The sequence below is a fragment of the Cucurbita pepo genome, chromosome 18 (assembly GCF_057944985.1).
Source record: "Cucurbita pepo subsp. pepo isolate OVF chromosome 18, ASM5794498v1, whole genome shotgun sequence".
NCBI lineage: Eukaryota > Viridiplantae > Streptophyta > Magnoliopsida > Cucurbitales > Cucurbitaceae > Cucurbita > Cucurbita pepo.
This window is the reverse complement of record NC_141815.1, coordinates 6,589,578-6,613,007: the sequence shown is the minus strand read 5'-3', so window position 1 is coordinate 6,613,007 and position 23,430 is coordinate 6,589,578. Positions and strand designations below refer to the sequence as shown.

Genomic DNA, 23,430 nt, shown 5'->3' with positions numbered 1-23,430 from the left:
TGGGAGGTGGTCGAAGAACCAAAGGATACCACAGGTTATACGGCGGCGCAAAACAAGGCGCTAAAAGAATTGCGATCAAAGGATAAGGCAGCATTATACATGTTGTTCTGGGCTATTGACAAGTCGGGCTTTGAGAAGATTGCCAGGGCAACTACTTCAAAAGAAGCGTGGGACACTTTAGAAAAGGTGTTCAAAGGAACCGACCGAGTCAAGCAAGTGCGTCTCCAAACTCTGCGTGGCAAGTTGGAGAGCTTGAAGATGAAGGAGTCAGAAAATGTATCTGACAACATTACGTGCGTACAAACCGTGACAAATCAACTAAATCGAAATAGAGAAATGTTACCCAAGACGCGGGTTGTGGAGAAGATCTTGAGGTCGTTAACCGACAACTTCGAGAATGTTGTATGTGCGATAGAAGAGTCAAAGGACCTAGCGAAGTTCATAGTCGACGAGCTCACCGGTTCTCTTGAGGCACATGAACAACGTAAGAAGAAGGAGGAGGAGACACTCGATCAAGTACTTCAAACCAAAGCATCAATAAAGGATGAAAAGGTACTCTACACTCAAAATATTCAAGGTGGAGGTCGAGGAAGTCGCGAGAATGGTTGAGGTGGTCAAGACAGCAGAAATGAAGAAAATTATAAGGATCAGAGATAGTCGAGCAAGGCAAATTGGCGTGGAAGAGGACACAATCAAGGACGCAGTCAAGGATATAATTCGAACATCCGGTGTTACATCAAGTGTTACAAATGTCAAAATTATGGCCACTATGCAAATAATTGTAACTCGACAAATGTTACAATTGTGAAAGAATGGGTCATTATGCAAGAGATTGTCGAGCCGAGGAAAAGGTTGAAGAAACGATCAACCTCGCCATGGATGACGAACAAACAGAGGCATTCTCTTGATGGCCCAAAATGAAGAGCTGAACACAAAAGGACACGGTGGCGCGAATGACGATGGTGATAATCGTGAGGCGGTGGAAACTATTGGAAATGAGGTGATGCGCAGCGGATGTGGCGAAATCCTAATAGCGGAGATGAAAAAATCGAAGAAAGATGAACAACCGGATAACAGAGAGCCCGAGCTCGAAGAGAGAGAGCTCCAATGGCTGGAAAGAAAATTTGAGGAAGAAAGAAGAAAGAGGATGAGAATGGAAGAGAAAATGGAAGAAGAAAAGAAAGAGTTAGAAATGAAGGTTAAAAGGTCAGAGAAGAAAGTTGTTGAGCTGAGTGAGAGTTCCTCTATCTCAAACAGTAGAAGGAAGAGAATGTGAAGGTAATCTCTAAACTTGTGAAGAAAGTTGAAGAAGGTGTGGAGAAAGATAATGGCTTGTTAATGGAGATTGATGCTCTAGTGGACGAGCTAGTGAGGGAGGAGAAAGATAGAGATGCTGACTCAACAGAGACACTCACTCGACGTGAACCTGAATCGAGTCCAACGGGAGGTAGTGAATTTACGACACATGAATTAGATACTCACTAGTGATAAAGCCGAAATGAAGGAAGTAAAAATGAAAGTTGATAATGTAGTTGTGGACTTGCGAAGGAAATTGATTAAACTGAACGAAGCTATGACGTCTGAGTCGAGCGTGGCTGAGAACGAGAGAAATGAGGAGTTGGTGTCTCAAATGGGTTGTTCTTGAGAACTCCAAATGAAGTCTCATCATAAAAGGACAAGCTCAGTTTGTCGCTCGAGGACAAGGAGAGGAAATTGAAGAAACCACGACCGAGCTCGAGACAACAAAAACAGCGCACGTGGAATCATTGAATATAGCATTTAAGTTTATGGGGGAGTTTTGTTGGAATAAACTTAAATGAAAAGTGTAGTTTTATTTTTTTATTAATTTTAGTGAGCTTTTAAACTTAGTCGTTGCAAGAAAAGGCAAGAAAAGATGAAAGGCCACGTCGTTGCAAAAAAAGGCGGGAAAAGATGAAAGGCCAATAACTGTTTCATTAATAATGGGTGAGAAATGATGTCAGATGGGATAGTCAATTTTAGCCTTTAGAAAACCGTTTGTTCTCCATTGTAAAAAGAGAGCAAGAAGAGCAAGAAGAGCAAGCAGAGTTGTCTCATTTAAGTATAGTGTAATAGAAAAAGAGTTTTTCAGAATTCCTTGTCTCCTTGTCTCTCCCCTCTCGACATCTCTTTCGCAGTAGCGTGTGTCATTTTAACACATTAGTACCAGAGCGAGCTTTTATTTCAACAGATCCTGCACTTCCTGCTCGTCCGTATGGTACTCGATTGAAGCACAAAATCAAGCAACCTAAAGTGCATACAATTGAAAAAGTAACATATTCCGTGGTTCGGTCTTCGATCACACATATTACTAATATGGAGCATCCCCTCTGGCGTTAGGCAATGAAGGATGAATTTAAATAGTAGTAGTATGGCGTTGTGCACTTTCCTGCTCATCCGTATGGTACTCGATTGAAGCACAAAATCAAGCAACCGAATCAATAGTAGTACCATTCATTCAAGTACTTATACGTACTTCATGCTCTTGTTGAGAGTTGAACTCAAGACCTCTCGCTTACGAAACAAGTGCTCTAACCAACTGAGCTACAAGAGCCAATTGAAAAAGAGGACATATTGAACGTTGAAACGACAAATAAACAAATATTCGATACCTAATGCAACAATGCTCTGGTTGAGAGTTGAACACAAGACCTCTCGCTTACAAAATAAGCACTCTAACCAACTGAGCTACAAAAGCCATTTGAAAAGGAGGACGTATTGTACATTGAAATGACAAATAAACAATTAAAATTGTGTTTTTGTAATTGATTTGACAATGATGCTCTCATTGAGAGTTGAACTCAAGACCTCCCGCTTACTAAACAGGTACTCTAACCAACTGAGCTATGAGAGATAGTTGAAACTAAAAAAATACCAATTCTAGAATCGCCAGATGAAGAAATATATCTTAGTACTCTGATACCATGAAAACTTTAACAAGGAAAACGAAGAAGAGAATGCAAAGGACTGCTACTGTTTACATTGTACATAGAATTGGATCATAAAATACAAACCAAAGTGATATCTTTATACAAACCAGAAAAATAAGCAAAATATTAATTTATCTTTACCAGATAAACCCAAATCAAATAAACCCTAACCTAATCCAACATTATCGAAGTAAATTCTATCTTGATTATTGATTTTGATGTTTATTTTACCTTATTGAACTTTTAAAAAATATTTATTTATTATTTTAATTTAATAAATTAATGACATAACTTCAAGTATGTATTTTATAACATTAAAAGTAGGAGTGTACTCGAGTTGGATTGAAAAAATTATTTGGATAACTCTGAAATTTCAGGTTAGTTAGGTTGGAGACCTAACGACCCGAATAAGATTCTGATTCCATGATAACTTTATTATTTATGTTTTGATATCTTAATGAACTATATGATTCTTGGTAAGGATGAATTGGATCCTCATATTCCGTCGTTCGGTCTTCTGCCTCTGAACCTACACACACATATTACTGATATGGAGCATCTCCTTTGGTGTCAGGCAATGAATGATGAATTTCAGGCAAAAAATAAGACATGACACTTAGTTCCTCCTCTGTTGGTCTTAACGTTATTAATTGCAATGGGTTTTTCAAACTCAAGCAAAAGTCAGATGGCTCTATTGATCGCTACAAAGCACGCCTGGTTGCTAAAGGGTTTAAATAGTAGTATGGCGTTGATTATGATGATACCTTCAGTTCGGTTGTTAAGCCCACTACCATTCGACTCTTATTATCTCTTGTTGTTTCTCATGGTTGGGCTATTTGGTAGATTGATATTCAGAATGCTTTTCTCATGGCCTTCTTAATGAAGATGTTTATATAAAGCAATCCCCTGGATTTGTGGATTCTCAACATCCTGGTTATCTCTGCAAGCTTAAGTCACTTTATGGCTTGTCCGGGTTATCTCTGCAAGCTTAAGTCACTTTATGGCTTCAAACAATCTCCGCGTGCTTGGTTTTCTCGCCTTAGCTCCAAACTATTACAACTAGGTTTTACACTTTCAAATGCTGATGTCTCTCTTTTCATTTTTAATAAGGTGGCCATTCGGATGTATTTCTACATCTATGTTGATGACATTATTATCATCAGCTCATCTTCTATGGCTACTGAGAAACTTCTTATATAGTTTCGATATGATTTTGTCGTCAATGATCTTGACACTTCGAGTTATTTTCTTGAGATTTAGGTTTGCCATACTTCAATTTTCTTGAGATTGAGGACTTGTTCTGACATAGCTTAAATACATTCAAGATTTATTCTCCGGAACCAATATGATCACCTTCAAAAGTGTGTGCCCACATGACATGGTTTTGATATCTTCTTCTGTATCAAGAGAGTCTACTAGTTCATGTCCTCCCTGACTTTTAAACATTGGGCAGCATTTGATATGGGCGCACTGATTTGATTAATGTCTTCTTAGAGGCTATGTGAAATTCTTTGGTGGCAGTCTTATCTCCCGGAGTTCAAGGACACAATCGACAGTTTCTCGTTCTAGTAAGGAGGCCGAATACAAGGCGGTTGCTGATGCCACTGCCAAATTAATCTGGATCCAAGTCCTCTTGCGTGAGCTCGAGATTTCGAAGGTCTGAGCGCCTAGCCAATGGTGTGACAACGGGCAAAGCATGTTAAGATTGATTATCATTTCGTTCGTGATACTTCGTCAGAGCTTGATGTGCGGCTCATATCTTCCGAGGATCAAACTCGCCGATAATCATGACAAAGCCACTGTGAGGAGGCCGAATACAAGGCGATTGCTGATGCCACTGCCAAATTAAATCTGGATCCAAGTCCTCTTGCGTGAGCTCGAGATTTCGAAGGTCCGAGCGCCTAGCCAATGGTGTGACAACGGGCAAAGCATGTTGAGATTGATTATCATTTCGTTCGTGATACTCGTCAGCTTGATGTGCGGCTCATATCTTCCGAGGATCAAACATGCCGATAATCATGACAAAGCCACTGTGAGGGGCGTGTTAAACGTAGAAGATTATATCTATACATACGAGGACGTGACCCCATAAATCATAGGTACACATCTCCTATATACAGGAGGCTGAAAATGTACGTTTTATAAATTGTGAATACAATGGCTCTTGTTGAGAGTTGAACTCAAGACCTCTCACTTACAAAGCAAGTGCTCTAACCAACTGAGCTCCAAGAGCCACTTGAAAAGGAGGACGTATTGAACATTGAAACCACAAATAAACAAATACTCGATACCTAAGAGACCTATTTTTCTCACCTATTTATACTATAAGAAAAATAATTAATTTTAATACTTTAGATTGTAACACAATGCTCTTGTTGAGAGTTGAACTCAAGACCTCTCGCTTACGAAACAAGTGCTCTAACCAACTGAGCTACAAGAGCCACTTGAAAAAAAGGATGTATCGAACATTGAAACAACAAATAATAATATTGTATTATGAAATACGCACCAAAGAGACATATTTACACTTTGAGAGTTGAACTCAAAAACTCCCACTTACTAAACAGGTGCTCTAACCAACTACACTACGAGAGATACTTCAAACTAAAAACATGTCAATTCTTGAATCGCCAAACGAGTAACACCTAAGCAACCATATCTGAGGACTCTACCATGAGAACTTTAATAAGGAAAACGGAGAAGAGAATGCCAAAGACTGCTACGGTTTACATTGTACATAGAATTGGATCAGAATATACAAACCAAAGAGACATCTTTATACAAACAAGAAAAATAAGTAAAATATTAATTTATCTTTACCCAATAAACCCAAATCAAATAAACTCTAACCTAATCCAATATTATCAAAGTAAACCACTTTTAGTTCCTTTTTGGATATTAAAATAAGGAAAACGAAGCAAATTTTTAATGTGAACACTACACAAATTTTTACCAATTTTAACCACCTTCGTGTGTTGGATAGTTTTTGTCGTATTCTTTCAATTGGCATTATACATACGCAACAACCTTACAATGTTGCATCAATACACAACCTAGTTCCTTTTTGGATGCGTCGTTGTATATCACGTATCCCGCTGAGCTTTATGGGACCATGAGTACTAGAGCGAACACTATTCTTTGTTTTAGGTTCTGGAAACTAGCCTCACATGCGTCGTCCCATATAAAAACTACATCCTTTTTTGTCAAGTGTGTAAGAGGCGAGTCTATTTTAGTGAAGTCTTGGACGAATCTTCGATAGTAGCCTGCTAACCCCAAGAAAATTCGTACCTCGATGACCGTAGTTGGGCATTCCCATTTAAAATTCCATCTTTAGACACTATGATATGAAGCACAACCAAGGAATTTTCATACTTCAAGGTTCAATTACAAGGATGAGAGCCAAGAAGCTATAACAAACCTTGTACACTTATATTAAAGTTATGGTGAGCTCATCAAAGGAAATTCTAGAAGACGTTGGAGACCTCCCTTATATGTTGTGCAAAGTTGAGCTTCTAAGAAATAGATGCATTAAATGCACTTTAAGTTGCATTTAATGTACTCAGCCGAATTTATGGAACTAGTACAAGGATGACTAATAAGCACATTTCATTCATTGCACTATTTAATTATAATTTAAATATTTGTTTGTCATATTTAAGCTAGTTTTTAATATAGAAGTTAAGATTATATTGTAACTCACATAAGTTAATATTCTACCATTAACTAGTCATTTTAATATGGAGATTATGGATATTTCTCATTTACTAGCCAATTTAATTTTGGAGTTATGTGTCTCATAGGTTAAGGTGGTAAAGGCTATACAAAGCCTTCTTTTCTTTGATGAGAGACCCCACATTTTGAATTTAAAAAAGAATAGAATTTCTATTTTTTTAGATTTGTTGAGAACTAAGATTTTCTTTGGAAATTCTTGTGTTTAGAACTTGCATGCTAGAGTCATTCAATTGGTATTGATCAAACCTCCTGTGGAGTGATTTGAATCATGAGTTTAGAAACAAGTTTTCTTTACTCTTGATCTTGATCATCAAGGTAATCCGTTTCATACTTTCTATTGAGTTGATTCCGTATCACACTACGTGTCCTAAGAACGAAACTTGTTGTAGCCAAAATTCACATTTGGAGAATTTGGCTTACAATTTGTTTTCTCTTAAGATAGTTAGGACTTTTCGGAGGTGTTCTTGGTGTTCTTGATTTGTTTTCAAGTATATTAGGATGTCATCTATGAACACGATCACAAACGTGTTTAGGCACTTCTTGAATAGTCGATTCATTAATTCCATGAACACCGTTGGGGCGTTGGTGAGGCTAAATGACATCACTACAAACTTGTAGTGGCCATATTTGGTTCGAAAGGCAGTTTTTTGTACATCTTTGTCCTTAATTTTAATCTGGTGATAGCCTGATTGAAGGTCTATTTTGGAAAATATCGTCACCTCTCAGAGTTGGTCGAATAGGTCCTTGATGCGTGGGAGTGGATATTTGTTATTTATTGTTCTCTTGTTTAGTTCCCTATAGTCGAAGCATAAACGCATCGAGTCGTCTTTCTTTTCAACAAACAACACTGGTGCACTCCAAGAGGATATACTAGATCGAATGAAACTTGTCTATCCTTTACCCTATTTTCGGTAACTAGGTTTACCCCTACTAGGATGCTAATAGACAATACATGCAATAAGGGTTCTGTTGTGAACCCAACTTGACTGATAATATCATTATAGCGGGGTCTCTAGGCCGGCGGTCGGTTATCTTTTCCTCAGTATTTACCAATTACGGCATGAACCTTAAGAAATGCATAGAGTCAGAGTCAAACAATATCCTTGGGGTTTCTGTCCACGGGCTGAGCAGGACCTCTATCATTATAGCGGGGTCTCTAGGCCGGCGGTCGGTTATCTTTTCCTCAGTATTTACCAATTACGGCATGAACCTTTTCAACATTATAAACTCTTGGTGGTATCGATCTATTGAGCGTCCACCCTGGAATCAAATGGTTGAACTCTTGTTGTTTCTTGACGCGAGTTGCCTTTGGGTAATATTGTTTCAGAAAAGCCTTCTTAAACTTGTCCCAAGTCTAATTACTCTTATTATCTGACCACCAAACTTCTGCACCTTTTTGTAACATATATGATGTGCATGATATCTTATGGTCGTTTATTATCTGACCACCAAACTTCTGCACCTTTTTGTAACATATATGATGTGCATGATATCTTATGGTCGTTTGAACATCTCAATAATTCAAAGGGGGTTTCCAAGTTGCGATTCACATTTGAGCTTCTGTGGGATCTTCTCTAGAACCGATGAATGAACGTGGGTCGTACTGCTTGAAATCCCGTAGCCAATTCGCTCCTCTGTCAAGGCGCGAACCCGGCTTGTTGCGTGGCCACCATGGTTTGCATCACCGCCTGGAATGATTCCACCTTAGTTGTGTGGTAGGATCTATTCTATTTCATAAACTTCCCTCTCGCTTACAAGGCAAGTGCTCTAACCAACTGAACTCAAGACCTCCCGCTTACTAAACAGGTGCTCTAACCAACTGAGCTACAAGAGCTACTTGAAATTTAAAATAATACCAATTCTACAATCGTCAAGTAAAGAAACATCCAAACAACTATATCTTAGGACTCTGATACCATGAAAACTTTAATAAGAAAAACGGGGAAGAGAATGCAGAAGACTGCTACAATTTACATTGTACATAGAATTGGACCATAAAATTTTAAGTTAGTTAAGTTGGAGACCCAGCAACCCGAATAAGGTTCTGATATCATGATAACTTATATTCTTCCGAAGCTAATGAAATTATTATTATGAAACTATTTTAATGATCAATAACTAAAATAAACTTTTTTTATTTTTATTTACATTTTGGTACTCGATCTTTTAGTATTTAAGTTATGCTCTTGTTGAGAATTGAACTCAAGACCTCTCGCTTACGAAATAAGTGCTCTAACCAACTAAACTACAAGAGCCACTTGAAAAGGAGGATGTATTGAATGTTGAAAGGACAAATAAACAAATACTCGATACCTAAGGAGAAAAATAATTAATGTTATACTTTTTATAAATTGTAAATAATCTATTTCTTAAACTTTTTAATGCAATAATGCTCGAGAGTTGAACTCAAGACCTCTCACTTACGAAACAAGTGCTTTAACCGCTCACATTAAAAAGATGATGTATTGTAATTGAAAACAAGCAAATACTCGAACACTCTATGTCTTAAGTTTATGATACCATGTTAACTCTATGAAAGGAAAAACGACTACCATTTACATTATATGTAAAATTGTATTATGAAATACGTACCTAAGAGACCTATTTATATTAGGAGAAAAATTAAATAATGTTATAATGTACTTTTTATAAAAGGTAAAAACACAAATAATGTATGCTCTTGTTGAGAGTTGAACTCAAGACCTCCCGCTTACTAAACGGGTGCTCTAACCAACTGAGCTACAAGAGCCACTTGAAGAAGACAATGTATCGAACGTTGAACGACAAATAAACAAAAAAAAAAAAAGGGTAAATAATTCATTTTTGTTAGATTTATAAACAACAACAATGCTCTTGTTGAGAGTTGAACTCAAGACCTCCCACTTACTAAACAAGTGCTCTAACCAACTGAGCTACAAGAGCCACTTGAAGAAGATGATGTATCGAACGTTGAACGACAAATAAACAAAAAAAAACATTAATTACAAAAACAATGCTCTTATTAAGAGTTGAACTCAAGACCTCCCACTTACTAAACAGGTGCTCTAACTAACTAAGCTACAAGAGCCCGATAAAATTAAAAACATACCAATTTTAGAACCACCAAACTGATGCTTTCAAAACTTTAATAAAGAAAACAAGAAAGAGGATGTAAAAGACAAAATGGGTTGGAGAGAGAAACAAAACATTTCTTCTAAATGTGTCGCCTAAGAAAGCATTTTAAAATTGTGAGGTTGACGGAGACACGTAACAAGCCAAAGCAGACAATATCTGCTAGCGATGGGCTTGAGTTGTTACAAATAGTATCATAGCTAGACACCGAGCGTTGTGCGAGCAAGGACGTTGGCCCCCAAGGGTGTGAAAACCTCACACATTTATTTAAAATCGTGAGATTGACGACGATATATAACGGGCCAAAGTAAAAGACCAAAATGATATATTTTAATATTTTTTAAAAAAATTTAAGGATAAAAGTAAAACAAATTTAAATGTTTAGGAACGAAAATGATATTTAAATCATAAACATCCTATGTGACTTAATCTTAAGTCTGAATAAGTTGTGAACTTCTACTCGTGAGAGCTTGTCAACAAAAATAGTTGAACTAAACGAGTCTAATTGAACTAAGATTAAACGGAACTTGACCAAACCAACCAAACAATTGAATCGGTCCAATCCAAAAACAAGGAACTTCAACGCGATTCACGTGTTCAAACTTCGAGCAATTGCGATGAATCAAAATTGAAAATTGAAAACCCAAACTGGAATTGAGATTGAGAGCAGATTTACAACGATCTATGCGACAGTACTTCGTTGCACGTAGATCTAGATGTAGATGATAGCGGTGCTACGATACGACCGAAAACTAAACAAAAATCGAGCAACTGAAAATGAAAGGAAGAAGTTGAATGCTGAAGAGACGAGCCGCCACGACCGCACACTAAATGGCGTTGGCGCAATCGCTGACCAAAGTTGTTGTTGGTCTTTCAAGTTTCAAGAAGTTAAGAAGGACGAGTTTGAATAAATCCAACAAAATGAAAGAGCCGAATAGGATTTGATGACGGGATGGAGTGATGTTAGAGCCTCGAGATACGTTTGATTGAGTTGTAATACCTAAAAGTTGTCTAATCATGAATTGAGATAAATGTCGAAATGCATCCTCAAATCTAATTTAGACGTAAGAGCTACATAAAGCCTACAAGTAGGTTGCTTACCGAATATTTTTATACTCATGATACTATTATATTTTTCATCAAGAGATTGAAATTGTGTGGTCGAGACGGAAGTCTAACGAGCTACAGAGCTGTAGGATATGTAAATTGTGTGGTCGAGACGGAAGTGTAACGAGCTACAAAGATGTAGGATATGTATTAGGGTTGAGTTGTCGTATGTATTTCTTTTTATGACCGACTTTTCTAAACTTCACATATGTTCCGTAAATTGTTACAAAAAGTTTTAAATGATTCATAAAATTCTCGTGGAGTCCGTTTTTAATTTAGAGTCTGTACGTAATGATCCGTGATTTGAAATTTCGAAAAATGGGACGCTAACAATATTTTATTTTATGTTTGTTGCTATTATTTATTTATTTTCTCAACGTTGCTCGGTATTTTCTTTTCTATTTTTCTATTTTGTTCCCGACCAAAAAAGTGTAACTTGGCTTTGATACCGTCATAATGGCCCTTTCTTAGCAGCAGATTTTGCGATTGCGCAGCATTGAGTGCGTCAAGCTAACTTCAGACCACGTTGCTTACGGTCAGGCAACGTGCGTTCAAACCTCGGGTCCCGTTTTGAAGAAAGGATTTAACAATATGCACCCTGTCGATGGGGATTAAGATGGCAAGATGAGATGCGACGTTGCATTGAGAGACCTTGGCCCGAGCAGAGCCAAGGTCGAGCCAAATTACTTGGCCTAGTGTAGTGGCAAGTCAGATATGTCGCAGACGCTTGAACATCCACGCGCAGGTAGCGTGTGTGGTTGAACAAGCTTGGATTCCGTACAAGCGATGTTCGATTGGCGAAGACAAACCTCGTCTAAGGTCCGACAAAGCCACAAAGCCGGGGCGAAAAATATATATATGGAGCTTAATTCCCCTTAAGGCTAGTCATGAGCGTGTCAAGATCACGACGCCGCACGGTAAAAAATGAAGGACCGTGACACGCAGCACTCACCTTCAGCACTGAGTGAGTCAAGCCAACTTCGGACCACGTTGCCTACGGTCGGCAACGTGCGTTCAAACTTCGGGTCCCGTTTTGGAGGAAAGATTTAACCGTATATAACTTTTCGGGTAGGGAGAATTGAAAATTTAAATCGAAAAATATATATATAAAAGTATCTTTTTTTATCTCAAATATTTATTTAGTTTCATAAAAATCTCATTAAAAAAGAAAAAATAAAAAACACGCACGGATTTGGATGAGATGAGAACATATCTGATGGATTCCTTATCCAATGGCATTAGCCCTAAAATCCGGTTGAGCGTGATTTCAATATTTTGTAGCTCATTTGTGTTCGCGCTGAAGAACAAGTAACCCTTTCCATAATCTTTTATCAAACGAAGAACAATGCTCCATTTCCATGAACACCAAATTGCGTAGCAAACGCCATTAACGAGCATGTTTTCATCTGAATTGCTCTCACAGAGCCTCCATTTCATCAACCCATTGTCGAATCCCACAATTCCTCAATCACATTCCAGCTCCTTCACTCGCAGATTTCCAAACAAAACCCATCTAAGGAATGGCGCATCTTCTGCAGAAACCAGGGAACCCCATGACCCGATTCTCGATAACAGAGAGACCCATTTGATGAAACTCCTCAACAGATCCTGCAGAGCTGGGAAGCATAACGAGTCGCTGTATTTTCTTGAAAGCGTGGTGAGTAAAGGCTTTAAACCTGATGTTGTTCTTTGTACGAAGCTCATTAAAGGGTTCTTTAATTCGAGGAATTTAAAGAAAGCTATGAGGGTTATGGAGATTTTGGAAACTTATGGTGACCCTGATGTTTATTCTTACAATGCTATGATTAGTGGGTTTAGTAAAGCTAACCAAATTGAATCTGCAAACAAGGTGTTCGATAGAATGCGCAGGAGGGGATTTTCCCCTGATGTTGTTACTTACAATATATTGATAGGGAGTTTGTGTAGTAGAGGGAAGCTTGAGCTTGCTTATGAAGTTCTTGATGAGCTTTTGAAGGATGGGTGTGAGCCATCTGTGATTACTTACACAATTCTTATAGAAGCAACCATTCTTGACGGTAGAATCAGGGAAGCTCTTAAGCTGTTAGATGAGCTTCTGTCGAGGGGACTCCGTCCCGATCGGTACACGTACAATGCCATCATTAGGGGTATTTGTAAGGAAGGAATGGAGGATCAAGCTGTGGAATTCGTTAGGGATTTATTAGCTAGAGGGTGTAATCCAGATGTGATATCATACAACATTCTGCTGCGTTCTTTACTTAACAAAAGCAGGTGGGGAGATGGGGAGAGGCTTATGAAAGACATGGTTTCAAGTGGGTGTGAGCCGAACGTTGTTACTCATAGCATTTTGATTAGTTCGTTGTGTCGTGAAGGTCGAGTCGAGGAAGCCGTGAATGTGTTAAAGGTAATGAAGGAGAAAGGCTTAACCCCGGATGCATATAGCTATGATCCTTTGATATCTGCCTTCTGCAAAGAAGGCAGATTAGATTTAGCCATTGAGTATTTGCATAAAATGGTCTCTGATGGTTGCTTGCCTGATATTGTAAACTACAATTCAATCTTAGCTACTCTTTGTAAATTTGGTAGTGCTGATCTTGCTTTAGACATCTTCGAAAAGCTTGATGAAGTGGGTTGCCCTCCAAATGTGAGCTCCTACAACACAATGTTCAGTGCACTTTGGAGCTGTGGGAACAAGATCAAGGCTCTGGAGATGATATCAGAGATGATAGGAAAAGGGATCGACGCCGACGAGATAACGTACAATTCACTGATCTCGTGTTTGTGTCGGGACGGGTTGGTGGATGAGGCTATAGGATTGTTGGTAGACATGGAAGCTACTAGCTTCCAACCAACAGTGATAAGTTTCAACATTGTTCTTCTAGGATTGTGTAAAGCACACAGGGTTTTTGAAGGCATTGAGCTGCTAACAACAATGGTGGAAAAGGGTTGCCAACCGAACGAAACTAGTTACGTGTTGTTGATCGAGGGGATCGCGTATGCTGGGTGGCGAGCGGAGGCTATGGAGTTGGCTAACTCTCTGTACAGAATGGGAGTTATTTGTGAGGAATCATCCAAGCGTTTGAACAAGATATTTCCAATGCTTGAGGTTTATAAAGGGCTAAGTTTATGAGAGAGCAAGAACTGTGATGTTGACTACAAAAAGTGTTAGCTTTTGGGCATCTCTTGTGTATTACTTTGAAAAGGAAAATGATGCTGATTTTGTTTCTGTTGAGCTCGGTGAGTTATTAGCTCATGCAGCTTCTATTTACGTTCTTAGAGAGATATTAGTTGGATGATAATTTTTTGGGCCCTAATATCATTATCTTTTGTTCATCTCTTCCGCCCGTGCAGACGTGGCGGGATTCGGTATATCAAAATATGATCTTCTAATCTTTCCAATTTCTTTTGGATATTAGGGGTGTTCCTGGATTGAGTTGAATCGGATTTGGACATTTTTTTTTAGACCAAATTCAACGGTTTAGGTTGTAAATTTTTTAAATCCAGATGTGTTATGTAATTACGAAAAATTTGATTGAATAACCTTTTTGAATAACAAAACTTTTAGATTTAAATTGACTAAACAAGTTTTAAACACAAGAATTTGTAATTGAAGAATTTGCAAATGGAAGAACTTAACTCTCAAACCTAAAAAGAACTCTATTCTTGCGCCCTCTAATCCTTTGGCATGATTAAATTTTTTTAGTCGGGTTGGTTCGATTAATCGAGTTTATTCAATTTTTTATTAAATATAAAATGTGAAATGTAAAAACATTTATTTCTTTATTTTCAAATATTTCACTAGGATTTACGACTCAATTTTGAACAAATATTAAAAATTACCTTACGAATAGTTAAAATTATTTTTAAAATTTGTTGGAAAATCTTTTAAGAAAATATAAAAAAAATAAAAATAAAAAATTCGTATAAACCAACTCAACTCAAAATATTTTAATTTACTTGAACCAAAACTAATTTCATGTTAGTTCATATTAGATTGGATATTGAGTTTGATTGATCGAATTATATGGTTTCTTTCTCCTCTCTTAATCAATGTTCTCTCTAAACTCCCCCTCTCACACACGGCCTCCAGAAAATGCCAGAAAATGTGTGCGAGGAAAAAGGTCGATGACGCAAACAAAATGTTACAAAAATATGTTCAGAAAAAAAGTTCAAATTTCATTCGAGTACAAAAGTTTCAGGTCATCCATATATCATTTTCTTGTCGAGATCATTTGTGTACACGTACATAAGTTTTTAATTTTTTTTTCTCCTCTCTTGTGGGCAATCTTGTGAGTAGCTTCAAGTTTTTAATATTATTATTAATTATTACTTAAAGTTCAATCAAATTATCAATATCGAGTGAGAAATGACATCAAAGGATAAAAATGCTTCCTTTTTTTTTCCCCCAATAGAACTTGAAAGGGTCTATTTGACATATTTAAAAACTTTCATGATAGGACGACAACTATAGGAACTCGTTATCTAAGAGGCACGAAACTACCTGTCTTCGTTCTTGATGGAAATGGCATTATCTTAGAACACTCGGACGGAGTTGTATAACCTATAGAACAAATTCGATTCAAGTAAGATCAAGGTTATCATAGATATCAAAATCAATATAACTGCATTTCTTCTAGTGAAGAAGGTCGAGACTTACTTACAGATGATGTTAAGCCTGCTGCAAGCACCAAAAGACTTTCTGATCATAGAAAATTCAGTTCAATCAATGCAAGTAACTTGGAAACAAGCTTTTTTAGAAGTAGAAAACGGGCATCTTCCATGGAAGGAGGAAGCAAAGATTCATGGATTCACCTTGCTAACAACTTAAACCAGACTGTACAACTTCCCAGGAGGAACCACTGTGCCTAAATCTCATGTAGAGCATCACATGAGGTATGAACTTTCCAAAAAAACAAAAAAAGAAGCTTGGTTTTAAACTGCTTCCTTGCCTAAAACCTTCCATTCTATCAACTTCTGACGTAACTCGTCAGCCTGTTCCTTTAAACCAGCAGACGCTATGCTGTTAATTATAGTTGAATAGATTCTCTCGTTCGGTTTACATCGACTTGATAACATCATTTCCAGAACTTGTATTGCAAGATCCACCTTCTTATTTATGCACAGTTCATGAACCAGATATCTGTAAGAACGACTATTGACTCTGTATCCTTCCTTAAGAAATCCTTTCACTATCTCCACAGCTTCTTCAAATTTGTTCGATCGACAAAATCCGCAAATTAGAGAACGTTGGGTGGTGTCATCTGGCAGGATCCCATTTTGTATCATTTGGTTGTATAAACTCGTTGCTTCATCGACGTAGCCCTTTTTCGATAATCCATTCAGCACAGTATTGTAGGAAATTAAACTAGGAGAACAGTTTGTGCCAATTAAAAGATGAAGCAATTGAAAAGCCTCATCTACCATATCCTCCTTGCTAAGGGCATCAAGTAGAGTGTTGTAAGTTATAATGTCAGGCAGACGATTGTAGGTAAACATTTGATTGAGGAAGTTGATGGCACAATCTAAACGTCCATTTTTACACAGACCATTGATCAAGACGTTGTAAGTGACGACTGTTGGAGGCTGCAAATTGTTATTCATGATTGTTAAGAGTTCATAAACTTCATCCCAACTCCCACGCCTCGAAAGTGAATGGAGAAGGGTGTTGTAAGTCACATCATCGGGTACCATTCCATGGAAAAGAAGGTTATCTATAACTAAAGTTACATCTTCATATTTTCCCTGTTTGCAGGTTACGTTGATCAAGGAATTGTATGTGACAATATCAGGATAACAGCCCACATTGGCCATTTCTTCCAATACTTCAATAGCACGAACCGTTCCAAGGTGCTTGCAGACTAGTTCAATGAGGATTGTGTAAGTAATTAAATAAGGAGGAGTTCCTTTCCTGACCTGTTCCTTCCAAAATTCAACAGCCTGATCGAAACATCCATTGTCAAACATGTGGCGGATTACTGCATTATATGTAACCACATCTGGGGGGCAGCCACTCAAACTCATGTCATCCAAGAGCTCGAGGGCAGATTCCAAATGTCCTTTCTTGCATAAACCACCGATCACCATGTTGTACGTAATAACATCTGGAACACCACCAGACATCACCATGATTTTCAGGACTTGTACAGCTTTATCCATTCCATCAATCTTCACAAGCCCACGAATCAATTTTACACAACAATGGAAGTCTGGAATCTGGTTTCGACAAGCCATAATATCGACTAACCTAGATGATTCCATTAACTTCCCCATGGTGCAGAATTTTTGTAGAATCATATTGTTAGTTTCTTCATCATTTCCAATAAAGGGTCCATCCATATACACCGATGAACCATTATGAGAACTAAGCTTCTTTTTAGTCACTTTCTCAACAAAATTTCTCCCAGCCTCTGTCTCATGACCATTCAAAGTCAATTCATCTTTGTATGCATCATCAACTCTATCAATGCAAACACTACTCTGCACTCCTTTACAACGCAAAACCCGTTGTTTTCTTCCTAAACCAGGAGTTGCACTCCAATGATAGCTATATGAACTACTGCAACTAGACTTGCACAAACAACTCAAGTGTACAGAAAATGGTTTTTCTTTTTCCATCAAGCATTGGCCACTACCAGTACTAACATACTCTTGCTTGAAAGATTCATGGATACCATTAAGTGTTACCATATAATTCTGAACGGTCAATGTATACGCCATAACAAACTCAAAAAGAGAAGCGAAGTGCTTCAAAGCTCTCAAATGGAGGATATAACGAATACCGAGTAACAAATTCCAATGAAGAATTGGTACTTAGCAGAAATAACTCACTTCCTTCTGCACATACGCAGGTTCAGAGTTTCAAAACTCAAGAAATGAAAAAGATGAAATGCACATAACAACCACAAACAAAGCGAATTGCACAAAATTGAAGCAAGGAAACTCAGTGCCAAAGAATCATAAAGTTATGATAAAGATAATGGATAATTCAACAACAACAGCAAATTCTCAGAAAATCAGATACGAGAAAACCAATAGCAGTGGAAAACTTCATGAAACTTGAATTTGTAGACTAAAAAGAGGAGAAAAAAAAACCTATAAAATGAAGCAATATAACAAGAAGAACTTGAGGATTCAAGAAACATACCGAGTTGTTCGAAGAATTTAGCCGAGATAGCGATGAACAGAAGCTTGTTTTTGAATTTCGAAGGCTGCTGATAAAGTTTGACGAGGGGCGTTAATAACTAGGGTTTTTGAACCTTCTACATTTAAACCCTTCGTAAATATCTATGAGTCGCCCCCGCTATCGTTTTTGTTTTACTTTATTTATTTATTTATATATATATATACATTGAACCTACGACCCGAACTAACCCAACCCGAATTATAGTCGATGGGTTATCATTTTGAGTTGAGTTAATTGTTTTTTTAATATTTTTTAATTTCATAAACTTTTCAAATTCGGGAACTTCTATCTATCCTCCTTTTACGATTTTTTTAGGTGTAGCGTATGAATCTACAGGTGGAAGAATTTTTTTATTATTTTAAAAGTTCGGTTCGGTGGACAGATAGGTAGTAAATTAGTTTCATTAAATCTTTCTCGTTTTAAAATAACTAAGTTTCAAATTATTTATTATCTATTATATCACAATTTATTTTTTAAATAGTTTAGGGTTCTCCAACTTCGGTGATATTAATACTTATTTTCATTATAAGTAAAATATACTCATTTTTTTTTTTTTGATATAAATGATTTAATTATTATTTTTTTTTATTTTAAGATCTATTCTTATATTTTTCGTAAAGTAGCCGACAATATTTGAACATTGAACTGATTTGTTTAAATGATTATAAATTGATTTGTGTTTGTTTCTGAAATTTTAATATCGTATTGAATAATTATGAATTGTGAATAAATAAAAGTTTAAATTTTTTAACAACCCAAATTAAAAAATTTGGGTTGGGTTGGGTTGCCGATCTAGCTAACCCAAACTTTTGTGTTGGTCCAAAAAAATTCCTTCAATCCAATCGACCTGAACTTTTTGAGTTGGTCCAAAAATTGGACCAATCCATTTCTAAATATAACATTTATATTTAAATACATGAACTATATAAAGTAATGAGGAAAATATTTTAATTCTATTACTACCCGAAATAAGGGATAGGATAGTTAACCAATAAAATTAATAATACTGTAAATAAATCTTTTATAACTTTGGTCCTAACAAGAGTGGTTAAAAGTCGGGGACTTTTGAAATATTTTTGTATAGTTATAATAGATGTTATAAGAGTAGTAAGGTATTATGTTAGGTCTTACGTTCCTAGATAAGGGAAGTTACGTATCCTAGGCTTGAACTTTCTAGAGCCTACAAATAAAATTCGTGGTAACTTACCAAGTCAAGGATGCGACTAGATCCTTAAGTTGGTCGTTTATTGAGTATGTTTATATTCTACAGATACACTCTCCAGATACTACTTTTCTCTTTCAAGTGACTATGGATTATTGGTCGAGGTGGAAAAGCGTTAGAGAGTTGTACGATGGTAGAAGAGGATCATATAAATGCGTCAATTCTATGTATTATCGGGTTATTGATCCTTTATTTATTTATTTTTTGTATCTCATTCTTTGGTCTCGGTTTGGTAATAAATTAGGTTTAGGTCTTATAGATTGTGCTAAGTTGAGACTCATACATCCTTGTGGCCTAACTCGATGTAACACCTTGCCACAACTAGGGTAAGTAAATATGAACTTGAATTGTAGTTAAGTCGGTGTACAACTGTTGGGTTCTTGTTTATGCATTCTTGATTGAATGGTTTCATTCTTCTTCAATGTGGCATGAACTGAAATATCTTTTGATAATTTCAACAGCATTTTCTTCACATCTTCATTGAAGTATATTGTATGATTGATGTCTCTTGATTCATATCAAGACAGGTTTAGATAACCAAGCAAATCATGTAGCAAACAATTCGATATATTATAAAGGAAGCATTAGAAGTTGTATATGATACCTAGATATAAGTAGTCTCAGCCACAATCCGGGACGATCGCGATCCCTATCCCTTTAAACCGCATCCTTCAAGCAAAAAAAGTGTTTGTTCATTATTTGACTACAAGATCAAGTACCTCTAATAGAAACTTCAAGCTGCTCAATTTTCTTAGCTAAATCATGCTTTCCACAGCTCTTCAATCCATCAGTAACCATATCAAAGCACCTCGAAATTGGTGGTAAACCAAACTCAGCCATTTCCATCAAGTAATTAGCAGCATCAACAAATCTCCCTCCTCGTCCACACATCGTTATCAACATTGTGTACACCGGCCGATTCGGTGGATGCCCCTTAAGTTTCATATCACTGAAAAAGCAAAATGCATCATCAAACTGACCCCTTTTACACATTCCCTTAATTATTGGCCCATAAAGACTTGGAAATGGTATATGTCCATCCTCAATACAGTAATTCAAAAGCCTGAATGCTTCATCGATCCGACCTACTTTCGAAGTTGCTGGAATCAAAATCTTGTAAGTGTTTATATCAGGACAAAGTCCCAATTTGCACACCTCATGATAAATATTGATGCAAAAATCAACTTCTCCAGAGCTACATATAACATTAATCAGAGAATTAAAAGTCCCTAAATCAGGCACGGATCCTTCTTTAATCATTTTCCTAACCATGTTCTTGGCAGATTCTAAATACCCTGCATTCAACAATCCTTCAACCAAAAGATCACGACCTCTCAAAGGAGGATTGAACCCCTTTTGGCTCATTTCCTCCAAGAACTGCTGAGCTTCCTTCATCTTCCCTGATGAACACCACCCAGTTACAAGAATTCCATAGGTCTTTTTATCAGGTGTTACCCCTTTTCTAATCATTCTCCTAATCAACGCATAAGCTCCATGAAACATCTTAATCTCACAAAGTGCAAAAAGTAATGCGTTATATACCTCAACCGTTTGTGGACAATCGATAGATTTAGAACATTGATTGAAGATCGTAACCGCACCATCGACAAGGCCTTGCTTACCATACTCTTCGATGACGAACGATATTGTTTCTGGTGAAATTTTGAGATTCTGAGTCTTCATCTGGTGAAGAACTTTCCACATCGTCGTATACTTTTTGGTCCGAGCTAGGGTTTTGACGAGCTCTTCGAATTCAAGCGTAGTAGGTTGGTAAGAGGGGTTGTTAGAGCACGCCCAGTTGAAGAAACGGAAGGATTCAGTACCTGAGTTGGAGCAAGCACGAAGGACTCTGAAAACGAGCTCGGAATTGAGGTTGGAGATTCGGAGCTTGTTGAGAGTGCGCTCCAGGTAGAAGTCGCGGCGGACAATGTTGGAGATATGGTGGATTGCGGCGAAATAGTCGTCTTTGGAAGGCTTGCCGGAGACATTGGAGGAGGAATTTGAGGTACTGAAATGGCGGATGAGAAAAATGTCGTGGAATCGTATTGCGGCTGCGATTCTGTGGAGCTTGGGGATGATCCTGAATTGGGTTGTGAAAATTTTGAAATGGAACATTTGAGATGAAATGGGATGAATTTTGTGTAATTCCCTTTTTGTTCGCCGTTTCTTTTTTATTTTTTTATTTATTTTTTAGTGAGCTATCACCCCGGGAGGAGAACAAAACACACTTTAAGGATACGGAAACTTTCCGGGCCAGACGTGTTTTAAAGCCTTGAGGGAAGCCCGAGAGGGAAATGTCAAAGATGACAATATCTGCTAACGGTGAGTTTGAGTCGTTACAAATAGTATCAAAACTAGACATCGGACGATGTGTCAGCCTTCTCACTATTCCTCAAAGAGGGGTAGACACGAGGCGGTGTGTTAGCAAGGACGCTGGGCCTGTTGAGGATTCCTTCTCTCTATTTCTAACATTTGGTATCAGTGTCATGCCTTAAACTTAGCCATGTCAATAGAATCCTCAAATATCGAACAAAAGTGACTAGAGTGTCGAACAAAGGGTGTACTTTTGTTCGAGGGCTCCAGAGAATGGAGTCGACCCTCGATTAAGGGGAGGTTATTCAAAAGCTCCTCAGGGGAGGCTTATACCGTACTTTGTTCGAGAGGAGGATTGTTGAGGATTATTGGGAGTGAGTCCCACGTTGGTTAATTTAGTGGAAGATCATGGGTTTATAAGTGAGGAATACTATCTCCATTGGTACGAGACCTCTTGGGGAAGCCCAAAACAAAGCCATGAGAGCTTATGCTCAAAGTGGACAATATCATATCATTGTGGAGAGTCGTGATTCCTAACAGGGCCCCGAATGTTGACGATTGTTAGCCTGTATGTTGACGATCTAATTTTTACTAGTAATGATGAGAGCATGTTGAGTTGATAGCATATACTGACAGTGATTTTGTAGGAGATGTAGATGACAGGAAAAACACTTATGATTATGTGTTTTTGTCAACGAAGGAGTTGTGTCTTGGTCCTTCAAAACCCAACCTGTAGTTACTTTGTCCACTGCTGAAGCACAGTCTGTGGCAGCTATCTGACGAGGGAGTTTTGGAAATTTTTGTCGTTTTCAAGACAAGTGTATCACTATGTTATGTGATAACAGTTTCTACCATTAAGATATCCAAGAATCCAAACATGCATGAACGCACCAAACACGTTGATATAAGGTTTCACCAAAGATGAAGTTACTGAGTTGAAGCATTGTGTCACACCGCGAGTCTTCATAAATTAACCATTAGTAGAGTTATATATATTAATTTAAGAGTATTTAAGAGTTCGAAAATAGTTTTGTAATGACGGACTATGTTACTTTATGGTTGTGTGGGGATAGCTCAGTTGGAGAGCGCCAGACTGAAGATTTGAAGGTAAGTGTTTGATCCATATTCACTGCACATTTTACAAAAACTAATAACTTTGTAATTTAACTTAACGAGTTTAGGTACTTTTTATATTAATTTAAGAGCTCGAAAATAGTTTCTTATAGGTAGGCTATGTTACTTTAAGGTTGTGCGGGGAGAGCGGTAAACTGAATATCTGAAGGTCACGTGTTTGATCCACGCTTTTTGTACGTTTTACAAAAACTAAAGTAGCTCAATTGGGAGAGCGTCAAAGTTAATTTAAGAGCTCGAAAATAGTTTCGTACTGGTTGGTTATGTTACTTCAGGGTCATGTGGGGATAGCTTAGTTGGGAGAGCATTAAATTGAAGATTTGAAAGTCGTGTGTTCAATCCACGCTCGCTCATGGTACATTTTAAAAACTAAAGATATTGTAATTTAACGAGTTGATTAATTTTTTTTATATTAATTTAAGAGTACTTAAGAGCTCGAAAATAGTTTCGTACTTGCTCGTTATGTTGCCTTAGGGTTATGTGGGGATAGCTCAGTAGGGTTGACTATGTTACTCTAGGGTTATAGCTTAGTTGAGTGTCTTAAACGGAAGATCTAAAGGTCATGTGTTTGATCCACGCTCATGGCACATTTTACAAAACCTAAAAACTTTATAATATTTAACGAGTTGAGTATTTTTTTTATGTTAATTTAAGAGCTCAAAAATAGTTTCGTTAATTTAGGTTTATGCAAGTATAACTCAGTT

General features: G+C 37.3%; 3 protein-coding genes and 7 non-coding genes across 10 annotated transcripts; 1 reads left to right on the top strand and 9 right to left on the bottom strand.

Annotated features, from left to right (window-relative positions):
- Positions 1–2,498: 2,498 nt before the first annotated feature.
- TRNAT-CGU (transfer RNA threonine (anticodon CGU)) lies at positions 2,499–2,572 on the bottom strand. The gene has a single exon. It is a non-coding gene; the product is annotated as a tRNA-Thr (tRNA).
- A 226-nt stretch (positions 2,573–2,798) lies between these two features.
- TRNAT-AGU (transfer RNA threonine (anticodon AGU)) lies at positions 2,799–2,872 on the bottom strand. Its single transcript has one exon. It is a non-coding gene; the product is annotated as a tRNA-Thr (tRNA).
- A 2,235-nt stretch (positions 2,873–5,107) lies between these two features.
- Positions 5,108–5,181, bottom strand: TRNAT-UGU (transfer RNA threonine (anticodon UGU)). Its single transcript has one exon. It is a non-coding gene; the product is annotated as a tRNA-Thr (tRNA).
- Positions 5,182–5,315: 134 nt separating this feature from the next.
- Positions 5,316–5,389, bottom strand: TRNAT-CGU (transfer RNA threonine (anticodon CGU)). Its single transcript has one exon. It is a non-coding gene; the product is annotated as a tRNA-Thr (tRNA).
- Positions 5,390–8,861: 3,472 nt separating this feature from the next.
- Positions 8,862–8,935, bottom strand: TRNAT-CGU (transfer RNA threonine (anticodon CGU)). The gene has a single exon. It is a non-coding gene; the product is annotated as a tRNA-Thr (tRNA).
- A 420-nt stretch (positions 8,936–9,355) lies between these two features.
- On the bottom strand, positions 9,356–9,429 carry TRNAT-AGU (transfer RNA threonine (anticodon AGU)). Its single transcript has one exon. It is a non-coding gene; the product is annotated as a tRNA-Thr (tRNA).
- A 99-nt stretch (positions 9,430–9,528) lies between these two features.
- TRNAT-AGU (transfer RNA threonine (anticodon AGU)) lies at positions 9,529–9,602 on the bottom strand. Its single transcript has one exon. It is a non-coding gene; the product is annotated as a tRNA-Thr (tRNA).
- Positions 9,603–12,104: 2,502 nt separating this feature from the next.
- LOC111779546 (Pentatricopeptide repeat (PPR-like) superfamily protein) lies at positions 12,105–14,210 on the top strand. Its single transcript, XM_023659607.2, has one exon. The coding sequence runs from the start codon at positions 12,295–12,297 to the stop codon at positions 14,005–14,007; it is 1,713 nt and encodes a 570-aa protein (XP_023515375.2). The 5' UTR covers positions 12,105–12,294; the 3' UTR covers positions 14,008–14,210.
- A 1,568-nt stretch (positions 14,211–15,778) lies between these two features.
- LOC111780720 (Pentatricopeptide repeat (PPR) superfamily protein) lies at positions 15,779–18,154 on the bottom strand. Its single transcript, XM_023661201.2, has 2 exons — positions 18,022–18,154; positions 15,779–17,711 (listed from the first exon to the last, which is right to left on the bottom strand). Exon 2 carries the CDS (start codon positions 17,592–17,594, stop codon positions 15,810–15,812), a length of 1,785 nt encoding a protein of 594 aa, XP_023516969.2. The 5' UTR covers positions 17,595–17,711; positions 18,022–18,154; the 3' UTR covers positions 15,779–15,809.
- A 1,558-nt stretch (positions 18,155–19,712) lies between these two features.
- On the bottom strand, positions 19,713–21,419 carry LOC111780493 (Pentatricopeptide repeat (PPR) superfamily protein). The gene has a single exon (XM_023660913.2). It carries the CDS (start codon positions 21,395–21,397, stop codon positions 19,994–19,996), a length of 1,404 nt encoding a protein of 467 aa, XP_023516681.2. The 5' UTR covers positions 21,398–21,419; the 3' UTR covers positions 19,713–19,993.
- Between the last annotated feature and the right edge of the window lie 2,011 nt (positions 21,420–23,430).

Coding starts and splice junctions, on each gene's coding strand:
- LOC111779546 (XM_023659607.2), top strand. CDS start 12,295: ATGTTTTCATCTGAATTGCTCTCACAGAGCCTCCATTTCATCAACCCA.
- LOC111780493 (XM_023660913.2), bottom strand. CDS start 21,397: ATGTTCCATTTCAAAATTTTCACAACCCAATTCAGGATCATCCCCAAG.
- LOC111780720 (XM_023661201.2), bottom strand. CDS start 17,594: ATGGCGTATACATTGACCGTTCAGAATTATATGGTAACACTTAATGGT.